Source organism: Crocuta crocuta, unplaced genomic scaffold (assembly GCF_008692635.1).
Source record: "Crocuta crocuta isolate KB4526 unplaced genomic scaffold, BGI_CrCroc_1.0 scaffold179, whole genome shotgun sequence".
Lineage (NCBI taxonomy): Eukaryota > Metazoa > Chordata > Mammalia > Carnivora > Hyaenidae > Crocuta > Crocuta crocuta.
The window spans coordinates 1671291-1687523 of NW_027551568.1; the positions used below are offsets into that span (position 1 = coordinate 1671291).

The 16233-nt window shown below is 45.8% G+C and overlaps 1 protein-coding gene across 1 annotated transcript in view; it reads left to right on the plus strand.

Annotated features, from left to right (window-relative positions):
- Positions 1 to 16233, plus strand: part of FAM193A (family with sequence similarity 193 member A) — a 65465-nt gene that overhangs the window by 17081 nt on the left and 32151 nt on the right. The window contains exons 5-10 of the mRNA XM_077750419.1: positions 4215 to 4292; positions 5765 to 5877; positions 5996 to 6238; positions 8723 to 8876; positions 8990 to 9169; positions 14888 to 15139. Of these exons, the coding sequence (XP_077606545.1) occupies positions 4215 to 4292; positions 5765 to 5877; positions 5996 to 6238; positions 8723 to 8876; positions 8990 to 9169; positions 14888 to 15139 (1020 nt within the window). The remainder of the gene's footprint in view (positions 1 to 4214; positions 4293 to 5764; positions 5878 to 5995; positions 6239 to 8722; positions 8877 to 8989; positions 9170 to 14887; positions 15140 to 16233) is intronic.

Consider the following 16233-nt stretch of genomic DNA (forward strand, 5'->3'; position numbering starts at 1 on the left):
TGGCACCCAGGTGGCTTAGTCAGTTGAGTGTCTGACTTCAGCTCAGGTCATGATCTTGCTGTTCATGAGTTTGAGCCCCACATCGGGCTCGTTGCTGTCAGTACAGAGCCTGCTTGGGATTCTCTGTCCCCCTTTCTTTCTGCCCCCCTCCCTCACAAAAATAAAACATTAAGAAAAAAGAAAAACCCATCTTAAAATACATTATGCAATCTCAGGAGACCCAGAGTAACGAGAACAATCTTGAAAACGAACAACAAAACTAGAGGACTCACACTTCCTGATTTCAAAACTTAACTGTATAAAGCTACAGTAGTCAAAACAAGTGTGGTCTGACACCAAGACAGACCTATAGACCAGGACAATCGAGAGCCCAGAGGCAAACCGTCATATATGCGGTCAAGTGATGTGCAGTATGGCTGCCAAGACCACTCGAAGGGAAAAGCACAGGCTTTTCAACAAATGATGCTGGGAAGACTCCACACCCAGATGCAGAAGAATGACATTGGAGCCTTACCTCACACATTATGCAAAAATGAACTCAGGGTAGATCAAGGATATAAATGGAAGACCAAAAATATGAAGGAAAACAGAGCTCCAAGTAAAATACAGCAGACAGAAAAGGATAAATATGGTAACACTCCACTTACATGAGGTCCCTATCATAGATTCTTAGGGACAGAAAGTGTAACTCATGGGGACCAGAGATGGGGAAGGGGGAGCAGGGGAGAACAGGGAGTTATTACTAATGGGGACAGAGTATCAGTTGAGAAGAACGAGAAAGTTCTGGGATGGATGGTAGGAATGTTTGTACGATGGTGTGAATGTACTTTATACCACTGAACTGTACATTTAAAAATGGGTAAGATGGTAAATTTTGTTATGTGTATTTTACCACAGTAAGAAAACGGGAAAAAAGGTATTTTCCCCTTTCTCCCCTCACAAAGAAAAGCCATACTCCTTACTAAAGCAACCAAAAAATTCTTATTTTCACTCACCTATCAAGAAACCATGATGCCATTAATAAAAATTAGGGAAACGAGCAATTTTTAGCAACATCAGGAAGATACCAGTCTTTTCAGAATCCTTGGATTGGACCAGTCACTTCTAATCAAGTAGCAGTTTAAGAATTACGTAGTAATTTCAAGGTTTCAAAACATCTATAAAATAATTGAGTATTCACAAGTAAGCATGGACGTGGGAGATGGCAGCCAGCTTGAAATCACTTGTTTTTGCTTCCCTTTTAAGACGTATCCTTTATTTGTTGTTTGACACAGACATAAACCTGCATGTACCCAAATGTTTAGAAAAATTAATCACAGAGGATGTGAGGAGAGGGTCAAAAGAGGAGGTTCTATTGACTCTGTACTGAGTTCTGTACTAAAATAAAGAAATTCCTACCGTTCCTAATGTCTACCTCCTTTAAAATCATTTTTTAAATGCACAATAGTAATAGCTACTTGTGAGAAAAAGGTTTTTCCTAAAAACGGCAGACACGTGTAACGTAAAGGGAGGACTGGCACCAATATTGAACCTTCCCATCCAAGAAGATGGTATGTATTTCTCTTTTTAGATTGTTCTTTCGTATTCTGCAGTTTGATTTTACCGTTTGTTTGCTTCCTACCAAGTTTATACCTGGGGACTTCGGGCATCGGGACCACACTGTCACGCTGCTGCCTCCACCCACTGTCCTTACTGACTCTCCGGTAGTTTCTGAGTTGGCTGCTTCAGATTTTCTACGATAAGGGTGTTGTCTTACCCTCCCTGGCCTTTGAACTGGTTTGCTTGGCTTCGGTTAGAGCCCTCAGCCCAGCACAAATGAGCGCTGCTGTGGGCGCCGCGCTCTACTCTGGCTTCCCGTTAGGGCATGTGCTTGCCTTGCTTGCTGGTGATAGTTCTTGGCAAATTAAGGAATGTTCCCTTTTCCAGCTTGTTAAAGTTACGATTTATGTAAAAACCAAATAGATACTGAATTTGATTGTATGAGGTTTTTTTTTAATGTGTTTTTCTATATGAAGTGAGAGATTAGGCTTCCTAATTATGAGACATGTTTGCATTCCTGGAATTAAAGTCTTACTAGATTATGGTATATTCTCTGTTAACCCATTATTAGATTTAAGTAGCTGATATCTTATTTAGGATTTTGGTGTCTGTATTCTGAGGTATCTCTGTCTGTCTTTGAGGTCTTCTCTGTTTTGTATAAAGGTTGTGCTAGTCCCATAGAATGAATTGAGAAACTTTCCATGATTTTTTTAGCAGCATCCAGTTAAATTTTTTTTTCCATAAAGGATTTGAGGGAATCCACCCTAAAATCTGGGGCATGATCTATTTTGTAGGGGGGAGGAGTGAGGATTATAGATCTCATGCTACCTTTTCAATGTACATCTTGCTTTGTGGTCCGTTCTGGGGTTTTTGCTTCGTGGGTTAGCTCCCCACGTTGTACTCACCTAGGACGTTGTCCACTTGGTTTAGACAAGGGGTTACAGGCTCGGAGGGGAGGCTGTGGGGGAGCCGCCCCCCGGCACACTCTGCATAGAGAGCCCCGTCTGCATCCAAGGGAGCGCCACGCTTCGCCCGGGAGGGCAGCGAAAGGCAGGCGCCTAGAGCCGCGGCGCTGTCTGGAGACGTCTGGCTGTTGGGTGCGATCGCAAGAGCTTTCTGACGTTGACGTGGCTTTTTAAAAAGCACCGTGCAGGTGCGAACAGCTTGGGGGCCGCCCGCTCACCGCTTTCCTTTGGGTATGAACGTCTGCCTCGCACAGTCACTTCCCCTGCGGTTTAAAAGAAGCCCCCCCAGCCTGTGTCTGTCCTTTCTCAGGCCCACTTCTTCTATGGGCCTTTTCTTGCCGTGGTCAGCCTGGGAGGGAGTTTGGAGAACCGGTGTTTTGGAGTTTATTGATCACATTTGCTTCTTTATTTTCCTGATAATTTCAGCCTTTACCTTTAATTTCTTCCTGCCTTACTGGTTTGTTTCAGATTTTCGTTTTGTTCCCTCAGAAATGCATCTGAGGGGCGCCTGGGTGGCTTAGTCGGTTAAGCGTCCGACTTTCGCTTGGGTCATGATCTCGCAGTTCGTGGGTTCGAGCCCCGCGTCGGGCTCTGTGCTGACTGCCAGCTCAGAGCCTGGAGCCTGTTTCAGTCTGTGACTCCCTCTCTCTCTGGCCCTCCCCTGCTCACGCTGTCTCTCTCTCTCTCTCCTAGAAATAAAAAACATTAAAAAAAAAATGCATCTGACGCTGTACGTTTTCTTGTACGTGTTGGGCACGTCTTACACAGTCAGCTCTGTGGGACTTGTGTTGTCGGTATTTCTGTGCGCTGTACTTTCAACTTTGATTTCTTCTATCATTTAAATGATTAAAAATGTTTTTTTCAAGAAGATGAATTTATTTTTTTTTTAAGTACCCTTTTTTTGTTTTAGAGGGTTTATTGGTAGTATTTTCTGGCCTGTGGGATTAAATATGTCCTACCTTCTCCTTTTATGTGTTCTGATAATTTGGAAGATACATATCCCATATCTATCTTTTTAGTGGCAATTCTTAAGTTTTTAATAGTTGAATACGTTTAGGTAAACATCAGGACCTAATTGTTTCATAGCCTCCCCCAGCCACTAAAACTGTACCTTTGAGCCCATTCTTGATTCCCTGTCCCCCTCAGTTTGGCTTCTTTTCTAATTGTGGTAAAATACACATAACATAAAATCTACAGTTTTAACCATTGTGAAGTGTCCGGATCAGTGGCAGTAAGTACATTCCCACTGTCGTGAGCGTCCCCAGCTTCTGCCTACAGAACATCTTCACCTTCCCTGACAGCCCCCGGNGCTTCTGTGGATTGGACTCCTCCAGGGGCTTCATGGGAGTGCGGCCGTACCGAGTTCGCCCCCTTTGTGAGAGGCACGACCCTCAGTGTCCTGTCCGCGGGCTCGTCACAGGCAGGGTGGGTCGTCTTCACTTTTGGATGTCTGGTTCAGGCAGGGCACGTAACAACAGGCTTTCAGTGAAGGATGAATGTTCACTTACTGCAGTGACAGATCCAGCTCTGACATCTTAATTTCTTTTTTTAATGTGAGCTCCTCTGTGTTTCCCACGTGAGAAGAGCACGTGAAAGAGGTGGAGCCTCTGCAGGTGGTTCTCACGTGCACCCGATCTAAGCTCTCCCCTCGCAGACGCCTGGGTGACTCTTGCTCGTACTGAGGCTCTGTTGTCTGCGTCTCCTTATTAGATGACCATGAAAACCAAGCAGCGCATGCTGACAGAGGACTGGGAGCTTTTCAAACAGAGGCGATTCATTGAGGAGCAGGTAAGGCCGCGGGGAGGCTGCCGGCCGGCACAGGAGCACAGCTCAGGGGAAACACCACCATTTCAAGGCCATACTGCCCTGTCTGCCCCTAAGGTTGTGTTGTCAATCCCAGATAAGCTAATTTTCCTCTGTCTCTCTGCATCCTCTGTATTCCTCAAGGAAAATTTTCCCATTTACCAAGTGACCCGCTCCAGCCCTGCGCTCTCTAGGCAGCTGCTGAGGTCACAGAGCGGGACTGGGCCCTCCCCCTGAGGCCCAGTTTACAGCCTCCCACACGCCCGGCCATACCTCCAGGGTGGCTGCTGACAACGCCACTCGCTCCCTCCCCACAGGCTCTCCCCTGCCCGTCTGCCCCCTCTGAGGCTGGCCAGCGGCCTTGTCACCATGGCCTCAGGGCACTCGGCTTTGGAAGTTTGCTCCCCTGATTTTCGTCCACTTGCTGGCGTCTCCTGCTTTCCTCCAGCCAGCTCTGCTCCCTCAGCCCTCCTCAGACATTGGTGCCCCCTGGCCTCACCCCTGTGGTCTCCTCTGGGCACCACACTCAGCTTGCTCTCCTGTCCCCGGGGGCCCCCACCCTCCCTGTATGGCTTCTGTCCTATCAAGTGGCCCTTCCGGCATCACCCTTCCCATTGCCAGAGCCCGTCCCCAGGCTTCTCTGAGATCCAGATGCTTGCCTAGTGGACTGGAAGTTCAAGTACCTCTTTCCAGGTAGCTCGTAGCCCCACCCCATTCACGTGCTGTCCTTGTCCCCTCAGTGGGCGTCCCCCCCCCCCCCCCCCGGCCTTGCTGCCATCACGTGTCACAAATGCCGCTCTGGTGTGCGGCTCCGTGTGTGCAGGCCCATGTGCCTCCAGGCCACGCCGTTGGGCACGGTGCCCTCCTCCCAGTCCTCCAAGACCCCTCCCTGCTCAGCTCGGGCTCAGCAGGCCTTCCGCGGGCATTCACTGGATGTGCGGCTCAGTGCTCTGCCTCTAACCTGGAGCTCGTTTTGTCTCTGACAGAATTAAGAGCACCGTCTCCCTTCCCCCCTTCCCTGCCCCACTGCAGGCCTGGCACCCCGCTCCGCTCTTCTCTGTTTCCGTGGCATCCTGCACAGCTCTGTGCGGGAGCACCTCCCACCGCATGGTTTCCTCTTTCAGGGCCTGAGCGCCTTGGGAGCCACAATTTAGCTCTGAACTCCTGGTCCCTAGCGAGTACACAGCCGATTGGGGTCAGGGCTGGTGTCTGCCGACGAGGCACCGGCCAGGGGTTCCTGCTGTCTGGCCTTCGTGCCACTTGAGCCAGTGGCTGCTGCGTATTTCAGGTCTGCCCCCCGCCTCCCGCCCCTCGGTGGCCCTTTCCTGCTCTCGGAGCCTGTGGCCCCTGGCTTGTAGATGAGCGTGGTACATATTACCACGATTACTGAAAACCGGAACCACCTGATTGGGGGATATGTTTGCAAAGCTAACCTTTCATTTGATGATTCCCTCCAGCTAACCAATAAGAAGGCAGTCGCCGGCGAGAACAACTTCACAGACGCCATGAGGCACATGTTGTCCTCCCGGCTGAGCATGCCCGACTGCCCCAACTGCAACTACAGGAGAAGGTGAGCCTGCGCCTCACGGGGGCACCGTGGGCCTGTGGGAGCCACGGCCGCAGCAGAGGCGCCGACCCGGCAGCCTCTCCCCTGGTTCTCTGCGTAACCGTCCTTCCTTCCCACCCAGGTGTGCTTGTGATGACTGCAGCCTCTCACACATCCTCACTTGTGGTGTCATGGACCCCCCCGTCGCTGGCGACATCCACAGTCACCAGCTGCCCCTCCAAGTGGATTCTGCCCCCGACTATCTCTCTGAGCTGCGCCCACCCAGCGTGTCCTCAGCCAGCTCAGGGTCAGGCTCCAGCTCTCCTGTTACAATTCAGCAACATCCCAGACTCCTCCTCACAGACAGTGGCTCGGCACCAACTTTGTAAGTTGTCACTTTGTAATGAGATTTCAGAAATTTACTTAACCCAGTAATGAGAAATATGGACAGTAATGTCTACAGAAGTATGGATATCATTATAGTGCTTTTCCAGAAAAAGGATCCTTCATTTTTTTAAGCAACTTTTAAAATACGAAGTCTGTAAACCTAAACTTTGACAGTATTTCATTACCTGAAAAAAGTATATATGGTAAATCAATAAATGCCGGTAAAGAAAAACCATGTTGGAATGCAGGGAAGTATTTCTTCAGTTCTTCCTCCACGTTTCCTCATTCTGTTTGAGGGTGATCAGCCCGAAGTTCATTCCGCCTCATTGTCCGTTCAGCATTCATGCTTATCCCATGTCTTGCTAAAACCCAGATGATCACTGTAGCAAGCAATTGAAAAGTTCTGTTTTCTGTGTTCCCACTTTATCTAGAAATACATTTTGTATGAGCGAGGTGGCTCTGCAGCTGTCACCAATTCACACTGTAGGTGATTGGTCCCACGTTTGTTCAGAGTTGTGACCCTGTCATTTGTTGAGGCTTTCCACCCTGACTTCTGGACGGGTTGTACATGGATGTGTGTTTTTATTTTATTTAGGTAAATTTAGGTTTGTGTTTTGCTTATCGCAGAGCATAAGGGTGTCGGGAGCCCTGTGGAGGTGACAGACATCAGCACGGGTCCCCAGTAGGAGGGATTGTCGCCCCGACCGCGGGCTCTTCAGCATTTCTCAGATATCTCACCGCCTCCATCTGGATTTCTCACGATGACTCTGAGGCTTTCCTTTGGAGTCTTCCAGTCCTCAATATGGATCTGGTCTCAAACACAAAATAATTCTAAAGGGATTGGTCTGAACACCATGACTCTGGTGAACTCGAGCTGCTGTCTAGTCCTGGACACCCTGCTCTCTCTGGGAGCCTGTGAAGGACGGTCGCGGGTTTCCCAGCTAGCTGTTTACCAGCCTCTTAAAAAGCATACCGACATTAAACATATACAGCCTCGTAAAAACATGGTGGAAGAGCTCATCCCTGTTCACGTGTCACAGCCGCCAGTGTCAGGTGTGAGCTCTGTGCCTTGTTGTGTGGTGGAGGAAGTAGGCTGTGGGCACCTTTCTCCTTGGGCTGGGACTGCCCGTGGCCGCTTGGGACCTCTGGTCCCTCAGCAGCCGGGGGCTGATGTCTACCAAATATGAACTGCTGTGACCTGAAGACCTCTAGCATTGCCTTTGGTACGTGTTGTCTCTTTAGTGGTGTCATTAAGCGAAGACATTTAAATAGAGTCGTACAGCTTTAGTCTCTGTACAGCAGCGCCCCCCAGTTTTGGTGGGCTCTAGGCCGATGCAGCTGTCTTCGTTACGTTGAGCAGACGATCACTTCGTCTCTGAACCTCGGTTTCCTCATCTGTGGGTTGTGGTGGTGATAACATCTCAGAAGCAGGTGTGCGTGTTGACCAAGGCAAAACGTTCTGTCACCTCACCTCAGGTTCCACAGGCCCTCAGCAAGCTGTGCGGCCTCACCCAGTGGGTGCTGTGTGCCTCACTTGGTGAGCTCTAGACTATAGCTTGCTGGAGTACGGTGACTCTTTCTAAAAATGGAAAAAACTTCTGAGTTCAGCAATTCTGGATGCTCTTCTAAAGCTAAAAGATCGCTAGTTCTTAGGACTTTTCATTCTGGAGGTTATTGTATGCTGAGGCAGAAGATGGACTCAGGAGGCCTGTTTGTATAGACTGTGGGGTGACCATGTGCGGTCATGTCACACCTTGAACAGTTTGCACCGAGGCGGGAGCTCTGTGCCCACTCTTTCCCTGCACCAGAAAAGCATATGTTTGAAGTGGACTTCGTTGACTACAGCCTTGAAATTTGCTTACAATTTTTAGTAAATATTTCATTTGCCCGTTGTTTAGATGTCTTGCTAAAGCTGATATTTACTTAAGATCATGACTGACTTGTCCAGAGCTGGCCTTATAGTAAAAAACTTCAGTATTTTTACATGGCAATGAGAACCAATGAAATCTGGCCATGTGTAGCAACATGGATGGACCTTGAGGGTGTTATGNTCAGTATTTTGTCAGCTAAGTGCCTTAAAGTTTTGTTCAACTGGCTACATCTGAAATTTCGGTGGTTCTTTGTACTTTAATTTTAGTAAAAAGTTGTGTCTGCTTGGAAATGGCAGAGAACAGCTATACACCAAGGCACTTCAAGTTGAGTGGAAATGCAGTGATTAATCTGATTACATTTTATGATTTTTCCAACATTTTTTACTTTTGGAGTTTTGTTTTCCGTTCTTCTAAATGGTACAAATGGTAATTGAAGTTCAGGCATTTTTCTCCTTGTGTTCAGGTTACTGAGAGTAAGAAGTATGCGTGGCGCCCAGTGTAACTTTTGTGAACGAGAACAGTGTCCATAAAGGAGACATCTGTGCTTAGGTGGTTCACTCAGTGTCTCCTGGGGTGAACAGTCTCGTGGTGACCCTCTCTGCCTGTCTCAGTTGTAGTGATGATGAAGACGTTGCACCACTGTCAGCTAAGTTTGCTGATATTTATCCATTGAGTAACTACGACGATACCGAGGTGGTGGCCAACATGAATGGAATCCACAACGAATTGAATGGTGGCGGGGAAAACATGGCTCTGAAAGATGAGGTATGGGCACAACTTCTTCATAGTGACAATAAATGGCATAAAATGGTCTGGCATCTTATTTTTTTATATTCTTCCATTTTGAAAAGTATCAATTATAAAGGTTGTTTTTAAAGTCCCCTCAGGTAAGCAGTACCAGTAGTAGCTCTTCAGAGGCTGATGATGAAGAGGCGGATGGCGAGAGCAGTGGGGAGCCGCCAGGAGCCCCAAAGCAAGACGTAGCTCTCGGAAACGGGAGCCCCAGGAAAGAGGAAAGTAAAGTGGACAGTCCACCCCCATCTTACCCAACTCAGCAGGTATGATTTTATCTTTCTGAACTTTGTGTTTTGCCGAGGGTGTCTTTATCTGTGTGTATTTTCTCTAAATGTGAGCATTACTGAATACAGAATAGTGTAATTTTGAATAACTTCTGAAGATGAGCACTGGAGAGGATTGGGGCATGCTCATAAAATAAACAAACATGACTTCTGACCCCCATTTTAATCTTGTTCCTCTTGCTTGAGTCTAATCAACAGTCTTGATTTTACAGCTCCCCAGAGTAGCTTTAGGTATTTAGGTAAAATAGAGGGTTTTTTTTTTTTTTTTTTGTAAAGAAGCAAAGGAAGAGTTTTTGTTTTTGTTTTTTCATGTTTATTGTTGAGAGAGAGCGCGTGCACATGTGTGCCCGTGCATGAGAGGGTGGGGAGGCAAAGGACTGAAGCAGGCTCAGCATTGACAGCAGAGAGCCTGACAGCGGGGCTCGAGCTCATGAACCCATGAACGGTGAGATCATGACCTGCGCCAGAGTCGGACACTTAACTGACTGAGCCACCCAGGGAGAGTTTTTTAATAAATAAAATAGCGGAATGTTAAAATTTCAGAAATGGTTGATTTTGTAAGGGAGGGTTTTCCCAGGGGATATCTGTTTTCCTGTTAACTGAAGGTGAGAGTACCTCGAGACCGCTGTCTTTTCTTAAAGACTCAGAGTTTATAAATAGATGCTTACATAGTTTTTAAATGAAAGGAAGAACAGATGAAGGCCAAGGTGCTTGGCTAATCAACTTATTTAATAGGCAGTGTAGGTCCACGATTCAGGCAAGGAAGGTGATGTGATGAAAAGGTGTTACATTGAGAAGTCTTGTCCCCTTGACCTTCACCCTCTGCCCTGGCCAGCACCTGCCCACCCCCAGTTCTCGTCCCAGTAGGTAACGTGTCTCACTCGTTGTTGTGTGTCTTTCCAGTGTTTTTTTATGCAGATGCTAATATTTATTCTTTCCCTTCCAAATGAAAAGACTTACACTAATACACACTCCGTTCCCTTGCTTTTTCTCTCCTGTATATCCTGACCAGCTCTCCCCGTACAGAGTGCACTGCTTCCTTCTCTGCTGCTGCCCTCTGCCCTCTGTGTTCCAGAAGCTGGGATGTACCATGGTTTCGTTTTTTTTTTTTTTTTTGGTCCCCTAGTAGGACCTGTGGGCACCTGTGTTTGCTTTCCTGTTTTCCCCCTACATACTGTCCAGGGAGTGGTCTTACGCATCTTTCACACATAAGTAGGTCTGTCCCCAGGGCTGGTCACCAGCGGTGGTGGTTCTGGGTCAGAGTGTGATGGCCTCCCCTGCCCCCAGAAGAGGGTGCTGTCACAGTTCTGGGGTGCTGCCAGTCTGATAAGAATTGGTAATCCCTTCATTTCACTGTTTTTGGGTAAAGCTGGGCATTTTTTTATATATTGATGGGCCATTTGTTTCCTCTTCCATCTTACTGAGTTATAGGAATTAGAAGTTCTTTTTGTCTTGTACCTCCTTTATAATTATGCAATTTGCAAAATTTTTCTCTTGGTCTGTGGCATGTCTGTTAGTTTTTTATGGTATTTTTTGAAAAGCAAAGGTTTTTATTTTTGATTAATTCTAATTCACCAATCTTTTTATTTTTTTTAAATGAATCATGCTTTTGATCTCCTATCCAAGAAAACTTTGCCTAATTCAAAACTCTGTTTTCTTTTAGAAGATTTGTAGTTTTAGCTCTTACTCAGATCTGGTTCATTTGACTCAGTTTTTACTTACGGTGTGAGGGTAGGGTCTGAATTCATGTTTTTGCACATGTGGGTATCCACATGGTCCCAGTGACACTTGTTGAAAAGACCATCTCCGGGGCGCCTGGGTGGTTTAGTCGGTTAAGCGTCCGACTTTCGCTTAGGTCATGATCTCACGGTTCGTGGGTTCGAGCCCCGCGTCGGGCTCTGTGCTGACTGCCAGCTCAGAGCCTGGAGCCTGTTTCAGTCTGTGACTCCCTCTCTCTCTGACCCTCCCCTGCTCATGCTCTCTCTCTCTCTAGAAATAAATAAAAAAAACCTTAAAAAAAAAAAAATTAAAAAAAAAGAAAAGAACCATCTCCTTTCCCGTTGAATTGCCTTGGCCATTTGCTGAAAATCGTTTGACTATAAATACAAGTATTTATTGTCTGCACTTTGTATTCTGTGTTTATTTGACCTCTGGGTACTTTCCCCTAGTGTATTTGGCCTATTGCTTTATAGTAAGCTTGGAAATCAGTTAGGATCTGCCCTCCAGCATGGTGAGCCTTATTGAAAACTGTTTAGGCTGTTCAAAATCCTTTGTTTCCATGTGAGTTTTAGAATCAGCTTGTTCTACAAAAAAGCCTGCCTGGATTTTGATAGAGACTGAGTTGAATTCTTGAATATTTGGTAGAATTCACCAGCAGAAGCCTCTGGGCCTAGTCTTGTATTTGTGGAATGATATAGATCAATTTGGGGAAAATACAGTCCTAACAAAATTGAAATCTGTCAGTCTGTAAATGTGCTATATCTTTCCATTTGTTTAAATCATGATTAATTTCTTTCAGCAGTTAAAATTTCTAGTCAGTAGGTTGTGAACTTCCTAAATTTATTCTTAAGTATTAGATGTTTTTGATTCTGTAGTAAATGGTATTTTATAATTTCAGTTTTCAATTGATTGTCGGCAGTATATAGAAATTCAGTTGATTTTTATACATTGATCTTGTATTCTGCAGCTTAAACTCGTTTATTCTTTTGTTGTTGTTTTTTCCTTTTTTTTTTTTTTTTTTGTAGATTCCTTTGGATTTTCTACATGCAAGATTATGTTGTTTGTGAATAAAGACAGTTTTACTTTTTCCTCCTCAATCTGGATGCTTTTAATGTCTTACTCTCGCCTTCCCGAGCTAGCTAGCGCCTGCAGCCCGCCTGTGCAGGGGAGCACTGCAGTCCTGTGTGCGTCTTTGCCTTGGTCCCAGGCCTGGAGGGAAGTACTCAGTCTGTGACTAGCGAGATGCTGCCTGCACGGTGTCCAGGGTGACCTTACCAAGTGGGAGACGTGAATCCTGTCAACTCCTAGTTTCCTGAGAATTTTATCATGAACATGTATTGGGTTTTCCAGATGCCTCTTCTGCATCTATTGAGATGGTCCTGTGGTTTTCATCCTTCGTTCTGTTACTGTGGTGTATTGCCTCAAGTGATTCTCGGATATTAAACCAACCTTGCATTCCTGGGATAAATCCCACTTGGTGTGATGTGTAATTTTTTGTTTGTTTTTTGCTGTATTGGTTTGCTAATGTTTTACATCCATGTTAATGGAAAATAATTGTTCTACAGTCATCTCTCCTTGTGATGTCTTTGTCTGGCTTTGCTAATACTAGCCTCAACGAATGATTTGGGAAGGGTTTATTCTGCCTACATTTTCTGAAGAAATTTGTCTAAAATTCAGGTTTCTTAAATATTTGATAGAATTTACCAGTAGAAATCTCATGGGCCTGGTCTTTTTTTGTGGGAAGACTTAAAATTACTAATTCAAATTTTGTTTATTATAGGTTTACTCAGATTTTCTATTTCCTCTTGAGTTAATTTAAAAAATTTGTGTCTTTTTAGGAATTCATCCATTTCATCTAATTTGATGGCATAAGGTTGTTTCTTATATTTGCTTATAAATTCTTTTAATCCTGCAGGGTCTGGAATGATGGTAATTCTTGGTTTTGGTAATTTTGTTTCCGTTTTTGTTTGTTTGTTTTTTGTTTTTAAACTCCTCAGTCTGGCCAGAGGTTTATCAGTTTNAAAAAAAAAAAAACCTTAAAAAAAAAAAATTAAAAAAAAAGAAAAGAACCATCTCCTTTCCTGTTGAATTGCCTTGGCCATTTGCTGAAAATCGTTTGACTATAAATACAAGTATTTATTGTCTGCACTTTGTATTCTGTGTTNCCCTCAGTCTGGCCAGAGGTTTATCAGTTTTTGTAAATAGCCAATTTTATGTTTTGTTAATTTCTCGGGTTTTTTTGTCTTGTCTTTATTTCGTTGATCTGTATTTTTTTTTTTTTTTTTTTAATATTTTTATTTATTTCTAGGAGAGAGAGAGACAGCATGAGCAGGGGAGGGTCAGAGAGAGAGGGAGACACAGACTCTGAAATAGGCTCCAGGCTCTGAGCTGGCAGTCAGCACAGAGCCCGACGCGGGGCTCGAACCCACGAACCGCGAGATCAAGACCCAAGTGAAAGTCGGACGCTTAACCAAGCCATCCAGGCGCCCCCATTGATCTGTGTTCTGATCTTCATTATTCTTGTCTATGTAGTCTTCGGGTTTGGTTTATTCTTACCTTTCTAACTTGTGGAATCTAAGCTTCGATTGCTGATTTTAGAACTTCCAAATTTATTGAGACCTGTTTTATGGCCTAACATGTGGACTCTCCTAGATGATGCTCCATGTACACTTGAAAATAACTTGCGTTCACTCTTGTGAAGTGGAGTGTCCTGTGAATGAAAGTTTGGTCACATTGAGAGCATTATTCATCTTCTGTAGCCTTACTGATTTTCTGTCTGATTCTAAAAACTACTGACAGACCGACTGAAGTCTTCCAAGTATAACTGCGGATTGTCTGTTCCCTTTGCACATCTGCCAGATTTTGATTCATGTATTTGGGACAGTGTTGTGGAAGGTGCATGCATGTATTATTGTTACTTCTTCGTTGTTAATTGACTCTTTTGTCATTATGAGATGGTTGTCTGCTGGCATTTCTTCTCTTAAAGACCATTTTATCTGACATCAAGGGTCGCTCCAGCTGTCTTATGGTTGCTGTGTGTGCACGTCATATATTTTGTCATCCTTTGAATTTCAGCCTCTTTGTGTCTTTGAATGTAAGATTTGTCCTTGAATCTCGTAGTTGGGTCTTGTATTTGTGTCTTGTCCATTGGTCTCTGCCTTCGGTCTGGAGTGTTCCGTTTGTGGTTAGTGTCGTGGTTGGTGCCATGAACAGCTGCCACTGTGCTGTTTCCATAGGTCTTGTGTGTTTTGTGCCTCTGCTCCTCTTTTTTACTACCTTCTTGTATTAAACAAAAATTTTAGTGTTCCATTTTAATTCTGCTGCTGATTCTTTGGCATTTCTTAGTTTATGTTTAAGGGCTTCTGGCAACAAGAAGAGCCCCAGGCAGGAAGGCCAGGCTCCCGCCTCACTGACCTGACGTTCTAGCCGAGTGGCATGAGTAAATGCTTCTCAATTTGCTTTTCTCCTTTGGTTGATTTTCAGATCCTCAGATGGTTGCTTTGACAGTTGCGTTCAGTTTTACCCTGTTTTGAGGGAGAGGAGCTACCGACTGCATCACTCCCCTTAGCAGAGTCCTGTCTCTGTGTGCTTCACAGAATCTCCGTGTAACCGCTCCTGAGTGCCATGAGCCCCGTGGAGCCCAGTTCCAGGGCTCTGTCATCCTCTGCCCCAGCTACCCTCTGCACTCTGCCACCCGTGCCAGTCCCCTTGTCCCTACGCAGACAGGCACGGGAGCACATTGGTGCGGTGCCACCGCGGCAGACACCGGGCTGGGGAGTGAGGTGTGCCTCTCTCCTTCTCAGGTGTCCTGCATCCCCGTCTCTCGGGGTCCCTTCTGTACTTCACAAGGAAGGCCCTGGGCGACTTGAGGTTTCAGATGAGCCCGTCATCTTTGTATTGGCTCTGTAGCTGCTCAGCAGAATGTGACTTTTTCATTCATACTAAATAAACAGGTACTTTTTCTTTCTTTCCTTTCAGGCTGAACAAGCTCCAAACACTTGTGAATGTCATGTTTGTAAGCAAGAAGCTTCTGGACTGACAGCAGCAGCAATGACAGCTGGCGCCCTTCCCCCGGGCCATCAGTTCATGAGTCCAGAGAAGCCCACACACCCTGCTCTGCATCTTTACCCCCACATCCACGGACACGTGCCTTTGCATGCAGTCCCACACCTGCCCCGCCCTCTCATCCACCCCACCTTGTATACAGCGCCCCCCTTCACACACAGTAAGGTAAGTCAGGGCAGAGAAGGCTTGAAGCTCACCCGTCACTAAGGTCTTTACAAGAAGTATGCATGTTTGAACAAACAAAAGTCCTAAATTGTCAACTTGTGTAGGACCATGTTTACTCCTGCTGGGAGGTCTGCAAATGTCTCTTTTTACCGTAATCTCGTAAGCTCTCAGAATTTGGAACTTTACAGTTGTAAGAGCAATCACAGAGCCGTGGTGTATTCCTTCAGAATTAACTAGAATGTTAGAGTTTCCAGGTGACGTTGGTATAATGGGTTATACTTGGGGGCCTCCACAGGCAGCTCTTCTGCTCACCAGACACAATGCGGTTCTTTGCTTGTGGCCCCCTGGGCCCTGGCTCTTCTTCCTAATGTTGTATGGGTAAAATACTGAGTATGCGCAAGTCCTCCGACACTAGCGGGGCCTGGGCCTCTCCAGCGTCTGAAGTGACTGTGCTCTCTACGCGCAAAAATGAAGGACTTGTCGAAACGCACACTTAAAGGAGGAATCCTGAGTGCGCTCCGAGAGGAAGTCCCAGCTCCAGGCAGTTGTTGAGGGGTGGCTGGCGGGCACACGGACAAGGGCCTCCCAGAGACCAGCTGGGCTGCGAGCTTGGTGAGAAAAGGAGTGGGCACCAAGAAGAGGCTCGATGTTCATGTATTTCTTCTCCGAGAACACCATGCTTCTATCTGAGTAGCTTAGGCTTTGCAGAGAAGTTTTCAGGCTGGTTTCATTCTTTATCCCTTAGGTAGCTTTGTCTCCTTAGCTATTTTGAACTTACTTTTATTGAGTCTTCTAAATTCTGATTTTTGGTTTCCTTATCAGTTAGTCTGGTTCAATTGTTTTAATCAAAAATAAAATTTTCTACAGACTACTGATTTATGATTTAAAACAGTGATTCTTAACTGGGAGAAGGGAGCAGAACATAGGGTAGAAGGTGCTTTTTCAAACTGCACACACGTCCCTCTCCCCCAGAAAAGGGCATCTGCTGTGAAGTGCCGTGTGTGTGGGTGTGGGTGTGGGTGTGGGTGTGGGTGGGGTCTATCAGTGGGCTTTGTTTTCTGGGGGAGGGGCGTGGGTAGGAGAGTGATAAACAC